We start from the raw sequence: 19,399 nt of genomic DNA on the forward strand, positions 1-19,399 counted from the left end.
GAAAACATATGCCAGACTCCCTGTTAAAAACAAATTGATGAAGCGAATGTAAAAAATGAAGTTACGTTTTTTACATGTCAGACCAGAGTATCAAACCTTATCAAAATCTATATTCAAGATCAAGTAAGAAGAAGACCAAATAAAAAGGAGACCAAATGCGAATATCATTTAGGGTAGTTGCTGATTTAGTGTCTGATGAAGGAGAATGGCTCAGTAGATCATTTTGATTTTACTAATTCTGTAGTTTGCAGTCAACAAGTCTTAGCATTAACTTTAAGAAAGTGTAAACTAAAAGGTAAAATATTTGAATTTTGTTTATAATAGTGGTGCTAATAGTATTCAGTTCAAATATATGTCATATGGAACCAAAGAATTTTTTCCCCACAGCATCGGAATATGGAGAAATTGTACATTATACATTATTCGCAAGTGTAACACTGTAAAGCGTTGGAATTTAGCATCAAGGGTTATAAGTAAATTATTGGAAATACAAGAAATACCAAAAGTTTAAATCGTAGAATCAAAAATAATTCTTACAGTTGCAACTAAGAACGCTATAGTATCTCAAACTTTCAGATTTTGGAGACTTCTGTCAAAGTTAAACGCAAGTGATAAAGAGGGGCAAATTACTTTTAAATTATCTTACTTTGGAATACTCTTATAATGATATGATTATTTCGAATAAAGAGAAACAAAATTATAAGTGTTAATAATCACAAAAGAGATTTTATTTCGAAATTCTTAGATCAGTGTTGCACCTAAGCACGTAGATTCTTTTCGATAGACGTAAGGACGCTAATGCTGCTTATAGCAATTTGATACCTAAAACATTTTTGGAGATACAATTGGCGTTCATAATTGCCTTTCATTTGTTTATAATATGTATGTAACGTTCATAAATATTATAAACAAAGAAAAGACACAATTATGTTTAAAATTTGTTAATGTAAGCATTAGCAATATATCGGGCACGTAACCAAGGGGGGCACGTATCCGGACCTTCCATTCGAAATCAGAAATGAAAAAATTAAGAAAGGATGAAACAAAAAGAAACGAGGAAAAGAAGAATAAGCGTCAAAAATAAAAAGCTACAGCAAATTTTTGATTACTTTTTCTTATGAGGAGATTTCTATTACTTGCAATACATGGTGGCGAATGAGCGGGATATCCTGGAAAAGTCAGGGAATTTGAAATTTCTATAGAAGTTACGGAATTCTCACAATTTCTGTTTCTAGTTAGGGAAATTTCAAGCTTTCGAAAGCACAGTGCCGTTCTGCAATAGTGTGGATACTTTTTATTATAATTTTTAGTCATCGCTTCCCTGCAGCATCAAACATGCTATTTCAGAACAATTTTCTACTGCTCCTTTAGCCTGTCATTTGGAACAGACAGTAGTTGACGGAATCATGAAATAAAAAAAAAGAAAGAAAAAAGAAAGTTATGTAGAAAGTAATTTCTGTTAACATTTAATTCAACAGAGAAAAGGGGCCGTGATGGCTCAATGGTAGAGCGTTAACCTCTGGTGCTTGGGGTCCCGGGTTCGATTCCAGTCCACGCCAAGTAAACTTTGTGGCGGACAAACACCGTGTGCGTGGGTTTCCTCGGGTTTCTTCCGTTTCCTCCCACTTTCTTTATTCCACCATTTCATTCATTACTCATCATCACCGTCTCCTTCAGCCTAACCGGCATAAACGTCGGACGTAAAACTCAAAGATTTCAATTCAACAGAGAAAGGAACGAAGATATTGTAAAATATTTTACAAGACATTATTGGATATGTACTTTTTATAATAGTTGAGATCATAATGAAGCGAAAATTGTTATATTTGAATGAACAAAGAAAGGAACGTATATATTGTCAAATCTTTTTGAATACTTTCTTTCGTTCTTTTACTCGAGATTTCTTCATAGTTTGTTATTAAAATACTTACTAACGTATCCTCATTTTATTGTCCTAGTAAACCAATATAAGCTTCCAGTAAAATAATTTAGATTGGTCGAGATCCTGGTGTGATAACCACAGTACTTCACGTGACGCCTCTCCCACCGCTCTCATATGAAATCCTGGCTGAACGAACCAATATATGTTGCCAGTAAAATAGTTTAGAATGATCGATCCCCTGGTCTGATGACCACAGTAGTTCATGTCACAGACCCCCCCCCCCTTTACGAAATCCTGGCCATGTGCCTGAATATATAGTCATGTTTTTCATATTTTCGAAACGGTTTGAGACATCAAATTGGTATAAGCGGAATTGGGATTTTTACGTCTATTGGTAAATAGGAAAAGAGGACTGCTAACATCGAGAAATGTGTCACTGAACGTTCGAAAACGATTTATTAAGACCCTGGTATATAGCATGGCGCTTTACAAATCAGAGACGTGGACATTGAGAAAAGCTTAAATAAGTTGGAAATGTGGTGTTGGCGCAGAATGCTCCGCATACCATGGACCGAAAGGAAAAGGAATGAATACGTTCTAAAGGAACCTAATGAAGGACGACAGATCATGAAGATAATAGGAAAAAGAAGAAACAGTTTGCTTGGCCATCTTATTCGGCACTCCGATTGGATCACCGTGTTGATAGAGGGAAAGGCAGAAGGAAAACCAGGAAGAAGAAGAACAAGGATAGAATATCCAGATGCAGTTACGAAGGAGAGACCTTATCAAAGTATAAAAGAGCTCTCCCAAAGGAGAGAAAAGTTTTAAAATTTCCATGTTGCCCACCAACCTTTGATTGAGGAGAAACAGAAGATGTCTATTGGAAGCAATCTACATGATTAGATGTAAGATTCACCTAAGCACTTTTTCGAAAGAACATCTTTTTTGAAAAATCAGCAATTTTACCTTTTATATTAAAAATGACAAGAATGTTTCAGGTTATATAGATATCAACATAGCCTAAAACATGTATGTATCATCTACGTCGTCTGGTACTTGTCTAAGTTATCAGTTATTTCCGAATAAACTAATAAGCCTTTTTTTTCTCAATGTATCAATTTTCATTCATGAGATACATTTTCATGGTTTACTGGAATCGTTTCTTCATTCTTAGATAACGTTTGTGTGGAAAAGTAAATAATAAAAATAAGCGCAAATGGTCTATTTAAGAAACCGGCGATTAAACAATATATTTTTGTAGCTGTTTATAATTAATAGGTTTATGATTTGATTCAGTGATACTGAAAATTTTAAATTCTGCTTAAAAAAAAAACATAACAATAATTTTCCGCAGGGGTAAAAGTGAGGGAGTAGGCGGGCGTACGTCGTTCCCTCACTTCCAAAAATGTCTATGGTGTCCCCCACTTTCTAAAAACTTACAATGGGCAAAGATAGGCACAGGGTACGGCGTGACGTCAAGCGTCCACCTGCCTTTTCAGATCCCCTTTTACCCCTGATTTTCCGATAAACAGAAGTTGACTTTCCATCTTCAACAATTTCTTCGGCAGAAGTAAAATCTATCAAATTACAAAACTTGATTTAAGTATTATGAATCAATCTCTGTAAAACTTTGAACTCTTCCTGGGTTTTGATTCCGCCTGTAGGTCCATTTTGATTATTTATTTATTTATTTATTTATTTATTTATTTATTTTCAGCATCTATGCTCTCTTTGCACCTACAGGTTTATCAGGATTTCAGGTTCACCATAGGCATTAAGGAATCAATGTTATACTAGATAAATAATCTTTCAAAAAAAAAAAAAAAAAGAATAGAGTCTGAACATAAGTTCCTTGCATCAAAATAAAACTTGGAGCTTTGTATATGAACAATTTTAATGTAACTGTACTAAAAATAATTCTTAATTATGCACAGGTGCATCTACTTTATTTCAGGACCCAATGTTGTAGAAGTACACCAGGAAATCAAATCAACAGTTATCAGATTGAGTCAAGTTATTAGGATTTATGACGGAAGAGACGAAATTGAATTCGATTGGATCGTTGGAGAATGTGTTAACAGGTACGCCTACAACAAATACATTGTGTATACTAGTCTAGTATTGGCATAGAGTTGGCTAATTCTTAGGTTAGTATGGCATTTACAAATTGTTTTCTTGTTTATGTATGTATAATGCTTTTTAATTTTTAAGTTTCTGTTTATGATTTTTCATAAAAATGGATTATTGAGACTGCGATGGTTCAATGATAGAGCTTTCACTTCTTGTGTGTGAGTCCTTGATTTAATACCCGTTTGCCCCTGTAGGATTTGTGAGTAGTGTTGCCACGAGACGAGACGAGACTTCAGATTGTCTCGTTTCGTGCAAAGCATGTCTCGTCTCGAAAAGATGTGCTTGTCTCGTCTCGAATTATCCAGTCTCGTCTCGTGGTAACACTAGAGCGGATGAGAACCACAATAAAAGAGCTGTTCAGCCAAGTGCTTAAAATTACAACTTTTAACCAAGTTTGGTTTGGTTAACAGAGCACAACAGACAACACGACTACAACCTTCGTACAACGACTGCTTAGTTTCGACTGAACAAGTAATGAATTACTACGACAGGCATATTTGTCTATACCGTCGGTATAGTCGCAAGGCAAGACTTCCCCATTTATTCTGATTTTTTTTAGAACTTCTGGTTCCATTTCAACAAATAAGGAAGCCTATGTGACTTTTCGATTTCAAAAATGACTTAGGTTCGAATAACATCATAAAACAATCAAAAGCCTAAATTTTACTGTCAAACCACCATCTTTTAAAACTGAGTACCGAAAAAGGCTGACATGTTTCTGTCTTTGTTCTTAACGAGAATGGCCATGAAACAATAAAACTGCATTAGAAGAACTTGCACTTCTATAACAGAACTTTTATACATAGATATCCCCACCAGCCCCCAGAATGAAATATTCTGAAACACTGATCTCGATGAATGCTTTAATATTGTACTTGAATCTGGAATCTTAACTTTCACAAAATAATTAAACTTCAATCGATTGAAAAATGGAAATGAAAACTGTTTGTAAGAATCAGTTAAAAATATAACTTTAGGTATTCCATGTTCCTCGTAGGATAGTCCTTATTTGAAATAATAAACGCTGGTATACATTTCGAAGACAAATAATTTATTCTGAGTTAATACATTTTTAAACAAATTTGAAAACTGTGTTTGCATTTTCGTGACAAGGGACGAGACGAGATATTTCACGAGACACCTTATCTCGTCTCGTGTCTCGCCTCAAGTGGTTAGTTTCGTCTCGTGGCAACATTATTTGTGAAGGGCAAACACCATATTTCTATGTTTTCTAGGGGTCCTCTAGTTTCCTCCAGTTTTCTGTAATCCATCATTTTTATCCATTCTTACCATCACCATTTTCTTTTGCCTACATCAGCGTTTCCCAACCGGTGTGCCGCGGCATACTGGTGTGCCGCGAATGGGCCGCTGGTGTGCCGCGAGGAAGTAAAAACAAAATTATTAATTATATAGGAACCTAATTGCAAGACAGGAAATATGTGTATTTAAATTTCACATTACTGTGAACCTCTACAATGAAAAAATACTGTAATTGTAATATATTATTGTACATACATTACTACTACATAGATTGTATTTCGAAAACAGAATTTTATTAATATTTAAAATTGTGACTTATATTAACCGTTAATAAATTATAAGTTTCACACTGTGTTACTTATCTGTTCATTTTTAATGTTGAAAAAAAGTATTAATTATCATTGTTATGACCATTATTGTTTCTTTATTGTTACAGATTATTTCGTAATTTGAAATTTTAAAATCTCATTCTATCCTTTCGACAAAGCAAACACTCATACAAATTACCGCAATTCTGTTTTAAAAGTACAAGAGATTTGTTTGTTCGTTCGTAATTTAGTTATCTTCCTTCTGAAAAGTTGGATACATTCTTCGAAAAAGAAAGTGTATTTTTTAAAAGACTGAGTTCTATATTTCATTGAAATTGTTGGAATTGTTTTCTATTTTTTTAATTTGAATGAAAAGTAGGTATAATGATTTACGATGGAGGAAAACCAGTGATCGAGCTTTCTTCTTTGTGAGAAGGAGGTCAGTAATGAAAGAAAACAAATACGACGGTATTTTCTATTTACAAATAATAATAATAATAATAATAATAATAATAATAATAATAATAATACCTATGAGTGTGCCGCGAGAATTCAAGTTAGATCCGTAGTGTGCCGCAAGTTGAAAAAGGTTGGGAAACGCTGGCCTACATAGCTAACCGTAATATGTAAATCTGAAACATTTCAGTGCATTATTGTATTTGTAAACATCGCATATGCTATTTTATAATGAGTAGAAGGAATTAATAAGTTATGTCAATTCATATTTTTCAAGTGCTTAACTTCTATGACTTTTAGACACTTGGAAATAGATGTCGTTAGCCGCTACACGTCAACGCTCAAAACCGAAGGAATTTTCTATACAGATGCTAATGGTCGAGAATTCCATCAACGCAGAAGGACTCAAGACCTTACACCCTCAGATATTCCAATCAATTACTACCCTATCACAACAGCAGCCATTCTATTGGATAAAGATACAGGAAATCAAATTACTATTTTAGTTGACAGACCGGAGGGCGTTGCAAGTCTTTCTGATGGAGAGCTAGAATTTATGGTAAGTGAATCATAATTAATATTGAAAATTCAGATTCTGTATAGTCATTCAGGAGAAGACAGACATTGGGGATTACCGCCACTTCTAAACTTACAACACTATGAATGCTACCTGGAAGTGAAGATGTTTGCGTAATCAGTACTAAGTGAAGCTGTGGTGTGTATGAAATGTATATCTGTAAAAGTTTAAAAATAAGTAGAATAATTTGAAGAGAAATGTCTAAATTTATGAAACAAGGTGTGGGAGATATATGAGACCTCAAGGGTCATTGTAAAATTTGAGTGGTGAACATACAACATATGCTGAAGAAGACGAACACGCACTACAAGAAAAGTTAATTTTGTTAGATGGGTATGGGTACACCCAAGAAAATAAGATGTGGTACCGTAAAGCAAAGGACAATAGTGCCAAACTTTTAACATCTACACAGAGAAATAGTAAATTAGGAAAATCAAAAGGTAGTAACACAAAAGAATGTACAGATACATAAAAATGATGCAAAACACAGTAACAAAAATGAAAAGTCTCAAAAATAAAATGATTGTGCTATCTGCCGAGGTTGGTTTTACGGCAAAAACAATTACGCTGATTGGGTGTAATGTACAAAATATTTTCAGCGGTTTGACAAGAACTGTGTTCTTCATTCAGACTATCCCTTCTTTATTTGTTAACAATGTGAAATCTCAGACAAATATAAGTATATGTTTGCTCTTTATGAAATATATATGAAGTTAACACTAATATTTTAATCTATAACCATACTTTTGATAGCATATAATTAACATAAATCAACAAATTATTTTCCGTGAAGTACAGATTTTTTGTGCTCTTCGCACTAGCTCACATTTTAGTCTAGGAAAATTAGACAAAAAAAAATGACCGAACCCGGACATTTTGATAAACAAGCTGAGAATTGGTGGAGATGTTCAGAATGTTATCCCAATCGACTCACTGAACGTCCCAAAAAATCTAGCTTGGGGAAGCCGAGATACGACGTCATCAATATGGCCGCCGACCGAATTTACCGCTTAAATTTTAAAACGTTATATGTACTCTGCGTTTCAAGATAGGAACTTCGATTTTGTTTCATTTTTCAGAAAACACATTGTAAATCGTTATTTAGAATGGCTACTTGATAATTGATTTGAAATAGAGGACGTCATATTAAAAATAATGTACATTCATGTTCTCTTTTTGAGATTTAATTGTAAATAACTTCGAAAGTGCTACATATACTACGATAAAATGTCTTGAAGTAATCGTTATTCATCGTTTTAAGAGTTTTCTAACGAGCCAAGTTACGTTGCTGTATCTCTAAAATTAAGGGAGATATTCAATTTTATGTGCAGCATCCTGTATTCTCTTATTAAATTTATTGTGACGCTGTAGGGGTTAAAAACCAAAGATTAGTGGAACTTACACAAAATTAGTGAATTTTCGTAATTTGGCGGGCAAGATCCTAACCAAAATCCCCAAAACCCGTAAGTTCCCGCTGCTCCAAGGTTTGCGTTATCCAATATGGCGGTTATTGCCAATATTGCTGCCGCATCTAAGGGCTTATAAACTAGGCTTTGACACAGACATTTCGAAAAACACGCTGAAAATTGGTGGACATATCCTGAGAAGTGATCAAATTAACATACTAAAAGTCTCAAAGCATCCATTTTGGATAAAACCCGCCATATGGAGAAACCCCCGCCATCTTGGATTTTATGTTTTCGATAGGTATAGTTCTTATACAAAACATTCTTTAAAGATTACTTTAATTTTGATTTTTTCTTTCCATCTTGTTTTTTTTAATTTATAGGTATATAAAGTGAGTGTGAAAGTACAACCTCAAGAATAGTAGGTAACACGGTTTTTTTAAAAGATATATATTTACCACAGGAATACGAGAATTAGCTGTACTGTCCCTTTCATTTGTCAACCTTGCACCGTCAAATCATACCAGGATCTACACTTATCTTCTTTATGCCGTGGATCCGTGCAAGCGAAGAAATCAATAGTCGTGTGTAGTAGCGTTTGATCAACCACTTTACGCGAAGACATTTTATATAGGTTCACCTGCTGAAGAAGACAGTCCGCTTTCATGTGCAGTTTAGCGTTTAGGTTTCCACCTGCTCATATCTTTTATGGGATCTGTGGGAAACATTATGGCTGGAAGCGGTTTAAAAGAGCTTTGGGAATCTATTTGCGCCAAAAATATCGTGGTTCATATGATGACAGGTCCTGCTTACGCTCGAGCTCTTCGGGTGCATTTTTTGACGCAAATCCTTGACAATCCTCCTAAAAGATCTGAAGAAGGATTCCGACTTCATTCAACAACCCAAGACATTACTCAATGGAGGAAATGTTTCGCTGATTACGAGTTGCACATCTGAATGCTTGATTGAAGCTTTCAGGATGTTATACATCAAACTGGAAGTTTCCTTATCTAGTCGTTTTGCCAAATTGTGGGTGCAGTACTTCCAAATGGTCAACATTATGGGTCTTTTATTAGACTGAGAACTCTACCTCTACTCCGTAAAATGTATGATTCCATATTTGCACGCCACTGGGCACTAAATTACGCAAAGTTTGCTCAGATTTACCTTCAGCAACTTATGAAATTACAAGAAACCATGACAACCTCACATTTCGAACGATTCGCCACCCAAAGCTATTTCACTATTAGAAGATTGGATAAATTTTGGTCAGGGGTCTGAGCAGACATGGTTATCGAACAAGTACTTATGCGAACTATGAAAACTGTTGGAGAATTGATACACGGACGGGGGCTGTCTGAAGGAGTGATTGCTTGTTGGGTATCTGCAATGCCATCTTCATTGAATATTATTGCGTCGAATAGATTTTAGTGGCACCTATTCCGAAATATCCGAGCAACATGTAGAACTTCACGAACGGCCAGAGACGAAAAGGACGTCAAAAAACTAGTGAATTGGCTCGTAACTCATAGCCCATTCGAACTACATTCAGATCTCCTTGTTTCGTTATCTACTGGGTTGGTTGCTGATGAAACCGTCAACTGTGATAATACTCATGAGTGCGGTATACACGACATGAAGTCAATTGTGGGTCAGCGCTTTAGTGACATTCATCTTAAAGCAATAAGGTTCAGTCACTTGCAAGTGTAACCAGTATGAATAAGATAAAAAGATACATCCGTTGAAGTAAATCCAAACCAGCTTTTCCATTGCCTTCTGTGTATTGTACCCAGTGAAGAGGAGCTAGCAGTTTACTTAAAGTACGAGCTGGCTGCTAAATTACCTGCATTTTTCGATGGGTCAGTAATGCGGATAGGAACAAGTCAGCATTCATAAGCGTTCTGCAGGAGGTAGGATCCTATAACCTCTTACACCAAATTCGGTCTTAACAATGGATGGAGGATTCCTACTGCACCGAATGGTATGGGCGCATCCAGCAACCTTTGAACAGATATGCCTACAGTATGTGAAATACATAAGTAATCACTATGGTCGAAAGTGACGGTGGTGTTCGACGGCTACGTCTCTCCAAGCACAAAGGACGAAGAAGATGCCATCAGAAGTAGAAAACCAGCAGCGACAGAGACAGTTATCACAGATGCTACAGTACCAATTGTACCACAGGAAGTATTCCTGACAAACGCAAAGCATAAGACACGCTTCAATCTACTTTTGTCAGGGCATCTTGAAAAAGCTATCATCAAAGTATTTCAAGCTCCAGGTGAAATAGATACTATGGTAGTGGTAAATTCTGTGGAAGCGTCATAAAAAGGATTGAATTCCGTCATTGTAGAAGAAGGCACCGAACTCCTTGTTCTTATGATTTCACTTTCTGGTGACTAAACCGTCCAAATGTTAATACCTGCTGTTAATAATGTTAATGAAAACTGCAGACAAAATATTCTGCAGTGACAAACTAAAGGCTGGCCTTGGGAATATTTTTTCCATACTTTTCTTCCACGGTGCAACATGTTGTGACAACTTCCGCGCCTTTAGGAAAGGAAAAATCAGATCTTTCAAAAAGCTTAAAGAGAACGAAGTTTTGAGGGAGAAAGTGTAAAACTTTGACAAACCAAACGTCACTTATGAAGAAATCGCTGCGGCAGGAGATACTTTTCTGCTTCCTTTGTATGGATGTGACATTAATGGAACTTTGGACCAAGCAAGGTATCAACTGTATATGCGAAAAGTGGCAAAACTATTTCTGAAATCAACATTTGATTTGGCAAATCTTCCACCTACCTCCTCTGCAGCAAAGCATCATTTTTTTCGAGTTTACCAACAGGTGAGGCTCAAATTTAAATTAGTTTACTTTTCTTCTCTCCGTTTCTGGAAACAAACAAAACTTTTCACTAATTTTCTTTGTTTGGAACAGCATGTTTTCAGTTCGAATCAAACAAAAATTGTTTTATCCCATTTTTTGTGCCTTTTATATTTGTGGTCGGAGCAAGATGAGCCGTCTTGACTCTGCGAGTTCTCACAGAAAGAATTACAAGTAAGAATAGCACTCTAAAAATACATTCATGAAGATTATACTGAATGTATGAGTTCTCCCTTTTTTTACTCAAATTAAATTCATATCCACACAATATTCTGCATGTAGCTCCTTTATAGTTTTTCGTTTTTGTATCATACGTAAATATTTATAGTTGTATTTTTGTTTGTTTATTTATCTGCTGGATTCAAGAGTGGAAGGGTGTGCATTTACCTCCAACAGAATGGGGTTGGATGCTGAAGAACGGCTGATACAAACCCGTCCCCAGCAAGCTAGATGCAGCACCGGACAATGTCTTACATATCTCCTGCAATTGTAAATCTGGATGTGAATAAACCTTAAGAATAAAAAATCCAAAGGTAATTAGGTTGAGGCTGACGACAGTTTCTGATTCGTATGTATTGTTTGTTGCATTACAAGTCTACAATGATGGAATTTTGGCACGTAGGGGCTTGAAGTCTGGACAATGCAAAGAATGTACTAATAAGTTACTGATATTATAATGCTGTGACTTATAGACTTAATTGGTTAATATTATAACATATTGTAATATAAAATATTGTAAATGTGGCTTTCTGTTGCATTACATTTCAATTGCAATTTCAATGTAGATCATTATAAACTCTGTGGCTAGGTGCAAACTAGTTGTGCATAAGAAAAAGAAGTTACAAACGATAGAGGTCGGACCAGGTAGTACAGAGCCATCGACAACATTCTGTGCTCACAGAGAGAGAGACTTCGCGAGCGATATGAATAAGTGACGTGCGTTAGCAGCAAGTAGACGAAAATATAGAGACAAGAGAGTGAGTAGTGCGAAATTTAATGTGATCTAGGTCGTTCACTTCCTTGTAAATAAGTGTCATAAATTGACGTTTTGTGTTGTAGTGCTTGAAGTGTAGAAGGTATTTGGGTCCTGTTCGTGAACATGAATTCCCAAGTAGTGGTAGCGTTATTAGTTCGTGAGTTTGGGACGTCCGTTGATAATCCCCGTCGAGAAGATCGTAATGCTTTTGAACGCATCAGACGCTTATTAGTAAATAACGATACTGTGCTCGAAGAATATCAAACGTTAGTTATAGACGACTGTCTAGTAGATGAGAATGAGATTGACAGTGAGAGTAGTGACAGCAACCATCGCGAAGAATCTTGTGTAGCGAATGCGTCAACCCATTCTCCAAAAGATAGCAGTTGTGAGCAGAGTAGTAGTTCGTCATACGCCCCTTCTCCACCAAAACAACCTACGAAATGTACGAAGGAACAGTTAGAGAAAACCTATAATTACTGGATTGAGACAGAAAAAACATCCGGTAAAAGAAGGAAAGCATCGTCTGTATTTTCACGGTACAAATTTCTACAGGGCAGTCTGTAGCCCCTTCGTACTTTTGAACGCAACCTCAACAAAGCGTCCATCAGCAAAATAAACGACGAGGTGCTATTACGTTTTAAACGAATGCGTGCCATGAATGGAATAATTCACGATCGGACAATTCGAATGTGGGCGATGAATGTAAAGAAAGGCATTGATTCAACTGACACTCTTAACTTCAAGGCATCGTCTTCCTGGGTAGCAAAATTTAAAAAGCGTAACAATATTGTGTCACGCAAAATTACGCACTCCGTGTCCAAATCTGCCAAAAGTGAGCAAGAATTACAGAGAACTGCAGACGTCTTTGTCGAGGAAACAAAGGCTATAATCGTGGAAGAAAACCTAAATTTAGGCCAAGTGGTTAACACAGATCAAAGTCGATTTGATAAGGAATTGCATTCAGGCAGAACACTGGCAACCTAAGGCGTCAAACGGGTGTATTCTAGCATTGGATCACCGACAGCAGTTACGCACTCTTATATGATAATGCCGATTATAGCGATGGATGGTAAACTGTTATCACCATTATTTCTAATATCTGCTGAACCTACAGGTAAATTCCCCGCGAACATGCGAGACACTCCTTCGAATATCAAGGCATTTGCTCGAAAAACTGCAAATATGATCTGAAGTTATTTCTCCGAGACGTATTTTGGCCAACTGTGACGGAAAATCGCCTTTTGCTGCTTGTTGATTAGTGGTCTTGTAACAAAGATGCGCAATTGATACATTTTACTGTTCCAGATAATGTTGTCCTTCACAATCAACTCATAGCCCCCAAATGCACTGGACTTATTCAACCTCTAGATGTTGGATTCTTTCGCACTTACAAGCAGTATGTGCGATTTATCATTGACGCCGCATTGAACATTGATGGGTTTCATATGTGGCATCGAGACAACTTCATCCGTCTCCAAGCTTTCACTCATTTTCAGTTTCGTGCTTCCGGTTCATTAATTTCATTAAGCATGCCTTCTGGATATCTTGAAGAACATCCAGGAAAATTCCAAACTCCAATGATTTTTTGTTTTGATTCTGACATAGCAGCAGATTGTTAGGGAGATCAGTGTACTAATCCCAGCTTCGTCAGGTGTACACACTGCGAAAATGTATTTTGCTTCCAGCACATTCTTATCGATACCCTCCACATCAACTGTGTTTCATAGACTGGTACGGTATCTTTTTGCGCCTATATTTACTTATAAAACGACTCACGGTGTAATGAATCGTGTTTTAGGCAAGTACGTATGTTGTTCACACACAGACAGCAATCTTTATCCCCTGCAACATTCCCAGTGAATTGCATGTGAACACACTTTTTGTACTCTTCTTATAGAGGTGCATCCAGTGACTACATTCTGCGAATGGTTTAGATAATATGGTTTTCCACACGATCACTGTCATATGCGTACAGTATATCTTTTTGTCATGTATTCTTTGCTGGACAATTGACTTGTACCTTAACAGGACTCAAATGAAACATTGGTTATGTTGCCTATGTCCATATATCCCCTCCAGACGTTTTTGCATGTTCATATTTCTCAACTCACAATAAAGAAACTATAAAATTATTCACACCAATGCATTTCTGGTAAAAATTTCAGTCTTAATTGATATACCACATGCCCCACTTTTCATTTAGCATTTTGAATTCAAATTCAAGATGGCTACTTTCAAGATGGCGCCCATGATGTCCATATCCTCCACAAAATAGAACCTCTTCTCATGTTCCACTTCCTATACATTTGACATGCATTTCTTTCGCCATTCGGGAAGGAAACGTGTGTTTCTGCATATTTCTGTGTTATTAAGTCCCACTGTAGGCCCCACTTCTTCCACCTCTCACGCTCGTCCATGTTGCCCTCAGCCGCTACAATTTTGCATATGGACATCTTTTTACATCCTCTTTTACATGTAATGCACCTCGTCCGGCAACTCGAGTACCCCATTCGTACAGTTCCCTGGTAAGATATACTAGTATGTGTGGATACTGGGCCGGCCATGGATGCCAGAGCCGAGCACATTCTGAGGATGCTGAGGACAATGAAACAGTAGATGCTGAAATGCAACATGCAAAATATTTTCAACAATGTTATAGAATAACAATAATTATGAATGCTCTGATTTCTATAAAAAAATAACCTAGGTACAATCAGTGTTTTTTTCGGCTCTCATCGTGTGAGTCAGTTAGGACATTACTATTATATAGTTTCAGTAAACGCCGTTTCGGTCAGTATTTCCAAACAACATATTTACTTCTAATTATTCTACTGTAAAGATGTTTAATAAAACTTTTAATTTTTTTACCCCACTATCATAGCACATCATTAAATTAAAGTAGTCAAGAAGACTAAATTACGGTTTCTATTTGAAGTTAACCTTTTGGTTATGTGATCTGGCCTAAAAATATTAACTTAGCCCAAGAAATAGATTCATCGGATTGTTATTTTCAAAACTACATCCCAAAACGCTAATACCCAAGATGGGGCCAGTCTTCAAAATAGCGGCTTTTACCCAAAATGGATGTTTTGGAACTTTCAGTATGTTAATTAGAACACTTCCCAAGATATTTCCGCAATTTTCAGCGTGTTTTTCGAGATGTCCGGATCAAAGCCTAATTTATAAGCACTTACTGAAGTAGATGCGACATACATATTATAAATGGCCGCCATATCAGATGACGCAAACCTTGGAGCAGCGGGAACTTTTGGTTTTGGGGATGTTGGCAGGCCGGTAGCCAGCCCAAAAATGTAGGAGGGCCAGGCTGAAGTTAGGGGGGACCGATCCAACCATATTATAGTTCATCACCATATTATAGTTCATTTGCAAGTATACCGTGAAAGTTTTAGGGGGCCCGGCCCCCCTAGACTCCTGGATACGGGCCTGGATATTAGTTAGGGTCTTTCCCGCCAAGGTACGAAAATTCACTAATTTTGTATAGGTTTACTAATCTTTTACCCCTACGGACTGGTCTTTAACCCTTACAGCGTCACAATAAATTTAATAAGAGAATACGGCTTCCTGCACATAAAATTGAATATCTCCGTTAGTTTTAGAGATACAGCAACGTAACTTGGCTCGTTAGAAAGCTCTTAAAACCACAAATAATTCAGGACATTTTATCGTAGTATATGTAGCCCTTTCCAAGTTATTTACAGTTAAATTACAAAACACAGAACAAGAATGCATATTATTTTCAATTTGAGGTCTTCTATTTGAAACCAGCGCCAATGTAAGACAAGTACCCATTGTAAATAGCAATTTCCAATGTGTTTTCTGTAAAATGAAGCGAAAACGAAGTTCCTATCTTGAAACGTAGAGTAGATATAATGTTTTAAAATTTAAGGGATGAATTCGGTCGGAAGCCATATTGATGACGTCATATCTCGGTTTCCCCAAGCTGGACTTTTTGGGACTTTAAGTGAGTTGATTAGGATAACATTCTGAACATCTCCACCAATTTTCAACTTGTTTATCAAAATGTCCGGGTTAAAGCCTAATTTTCCTGGACTATTTAGCATATTATTTTTTAAAATAAATTCTTGTTTCATATATTTCTTATAACTAAACAAATTTTGTGATCATTCTTTCCCTCATTTGTAATTCAATGACATTTTTTAATATTTTCTGTAGCTGTAAATAAAGGTATCCTACATTCCTAAACTTATAGGTTCCTGTGTTTGTTTAAAGCACATGAACTATTTTATGAGCAGTAATGTGCGTTGTGGAATTATTAGTGACATTATCGTAGCACGTGAGGTTTTAATGTTGATGTCGGTATTACCCCGACAACCTGTCCCATAGAGTTAGGGAAGTCCGACACTTCATCGTTGATTTCAATTGTGGCTCCACAGCCACACATTGTTTTGTGTAACATGTACTATATTTGTCAACTGGTTGAAATAGTATACTTAATCATGGGCTATATATAATTCATTTATTTAATAATTCATTACAATCTTGTAGTAATGCTAATGTTCCTAGGGTGTCCGTATTGCCCCAAATGACCATATTAGGATTGCTGTATGTCTTTAGGGTGTTGTTACAAAGAATGAATCTCTATGGTATTATATCAAAAAAGAGAGGTTGTAATCAACATTCCTTTTTTGATATTTAGTGCTTTCATTTAATGGCCCATTAACAGTAAGCTAAAAGAGCCAGTGCCATATCTAATTCTTTTAATGTTCCGAACAAGCAACTGCATAAAAATTAGATGGTAATTGCCCTCATGAATTGTGATCAGAGCCTCCTCATGATTTTGTACTAAAACCAAAACGAAAGTGGTACGCATAAGTAATTTTCTGCTCTTCTCTTCCAGGATCACTGAGTTTTTATAAAATTTAGAAATATTCCAGAAGAACTACAGGGTGATGCAAAAGTCCAGCACCACCGTTGTATTTTTGAAATGGCTTAAGGAAAGATGACGAAACTTTGGATGTGGGTAATTGGGGTTGGGGTGCAGCAAATGATGTCATTTGCGATCATGGCGACCATCTTCAAATCCGCATTTTGAGTTCAGGTCCAATATTTCAAACGGGAAGGTGGGCATGTGACACAGGATTGTAGGATAAAATTGTATCAAAATTACGAATCTGAAGTTATTTTTCACCTAACTTTAATTAGTTATGAAATTTTGTGAAGGAAACATTGCATATTACATGATGTATTGGGTTTCGATTTGAATTTTCAGGTGATATAACATGGCTCTCACCCGTCATGAAAGAATTAAAATTGTTCTCATTAGTGAGGAGCGCAGTGCCAGAATCATTGCTGATGACTTCAATGCCCGGCATCCGCAGGACAAGATTGCACGCAACACAGTGTCGCGTATTTTGCAGAAATTTAATGTTTATGGATCTGTACACGACAAAGAACGCAGTGGATGCCTGAGGCCTGCAACGGATGAGGCAATAGCAACAGAAGTTGTAACATCCATGGTGAAAAGCCCAAAACGCAGTACCAGACGTTTAGCTGCAATTTCGGGTATAAGTCATAGGTCGATACTCTGTGTGTTGCACACAAACAAGTGGCATCCATACAAACACCAACTGCAGCAATACCTAACGGATGATGACCCAGATAGGAGAATGCAATTTGCAGAATGGCTGTGACGAAGTGTAAGGAAGATCCAATGTTTCCTCTTAGTGTGGTGTTTAGTGATGTGGCTCTGGTCGATGTGAACGGTGAGGTCAATAAACAGGATCGCCGTTATTGGTCAGACACAAACCCAGCATGGAGAGATGCCTCGTGAGTAATTAGTGCGGAAAACATGATGGTATGGTATGGGATATGGAAAATTCGTATCTTCGGACCGTTCTTCATCCATGGGAACCTAAATAGGAACAGATATCTTGATATACTGCAGGAACAAGTGTTTCGATCATTACTGAACCCAAAAGACTTCCTTGCCTTTTTTCAACAAGATAGTGCGCCTCCACACTGTGCATTATGTGTCAGAGAGGGTTGAGTGCACAATTCCCGGGCAACTGGATTCGTCGAGGGTCAATTGAGTGGCCACCCGTTTTCCCGCTCTGACACCCTTAGACTTTTATATGTAAGGCAATCTCAAAGCATTTGTTTATCAAGAAAAAAAAACTCTGATATTCGACACCTCAAACAACGAATAAGGCACGCTTGTAACTCTGTGACGCCGAAAGTGTTATTACTTGTCCATGAAGACTGGGAAAAACGTCTTGCATTATGTGTAGTACACAACGGGAAACGCAGCATATCTTGTAGGATTCCACGTGCAATATTTACTTCACAAAATTTCATTATTGATTAAAGTTAGGTTAAAAAAAAAACTTCAGATTCGTATTTCTGGTGAAATTCTAACCTAAAATAATGTGTCGCATGACACCCTTTCCTTTTAAAATATTGGACCTGAACTCAAAATGGCGGATTTTAAGATGGCTGCCATAATGCCAATTGGCACCATCCGGTGCGCCTACATCCGAATTACACACATCCGAAGTTTCGTCATCTTTCCTAGAACTGTTTCAAAAATAAAAAGGTGATGCTAGACTTTCGCCTCAATCTGTGTAACTGAAATATATTTGGATGTCACAATCTGTTCCCTTTTTTTAAAAAAATGTTTAGTCTTTAATATAAATACTATTCATCAATATAATATTCATGAGCTCCATTATAGAATAGTATATATCAAGTATTTAAGACAGTTGTAACTATCATGGATAATACGAAGAGTTCAGTCCGTTAATTTCATTGACATATATATACTCTAGTAAACATTTAATGGCTACTACAGCACACAGGCTAAGGATAGATAGGCAAATGAAATTAACAAAGGGACTTCTAACATTCAGGGTTATAAACTTCATCCGTAAAGTTTCTCTAATCTCAAGCCAAGTAATACCTCTATAAATTTGTTCACATAATTTAATTCAGGGGTCGTTCAGAGAACAACAGATTCAATTACTAAAGTTGTGAGAAAAGAGATATGAAGTTTGTACTCTCCATTTAATTATTCTGAAAAGTGAACATTGTTTTTTGTGTTATTTACAACATTTAGACATGAGTCTTTTAAGCACTGAAAGGAGCTCAGATAATATATTAAATACGAAATATGTCCAAATAACCAAAAGTAGATTGAACCCTTTGTGCACTGAGCGTCCCATAGCATTTGTGCACTCAGGTTGGTTTATACTTTTTGCCTTATCTTGGTGTCAGGAAACGCCTTCCAAACGTTGTCGGTGTTGTTTTGAAACACCATATATAGGGTGGTTCAGGGAAAGTAGAAAAATAATAATGCTTCCTTTTTTAAAAAAAAAAGTTAACAAAATGTGATTGAAGGGAAACTCTATCCTATTCCCCGGTAATTTGCAGATTCCCTGATAATAATTCAAATCCTTGATAATATTCCAATACGTTTTGACTTCGTACAGAATAAAATCGAATAGATCTTTTTTTCTACAGAGGCGAAGTTTTGAGTTCCTTAA

At 36.5% G+C, this 19,399-nt stretch overlaps 1 protein-coding gene across 1 annotated transcript in view; it reads left to right on the forward strand.

The window, feature by feature from the left end:
• The window catches only part of LOC145660855 (lysosomal alpha-mannosidase-like), a 166,436-nt gene that overhangs the window by 114,503 nt on the left and 32,534 nt on the right, over window positions 1–19,399 (forward strand). The window contains exons 13-14 of the mRNA XM_081726279.1: window positions 3,837–3,963; window positions 6,337–6,595. Of these exons, the coding sequence (XP_081582405.1) occupies window positions 3,837–3,963; window positions 6,337–6,595 (386 nt within the window). The remainder of the gene's footprint in view (window positions 1–3,836; window positions 3,964–6,336; window positions 6,596–19,399) is intronic.

The sequence above is a fragment of the Thermobia domestica genome, chromosome 9 (genome assembly GCF_964235325.1).
Source record: "Thermobia domestica chromosome 9, izTheDome1.hap1.1, whole genome shotgun sequence".
Taxonomy (NCBI): domain Eukaryota; kingdom Metazoa; phylum Arthropoda; class Insecta; order Zygentoma; family Lepismatidae; genus Thermobia; species Thermobia domestica.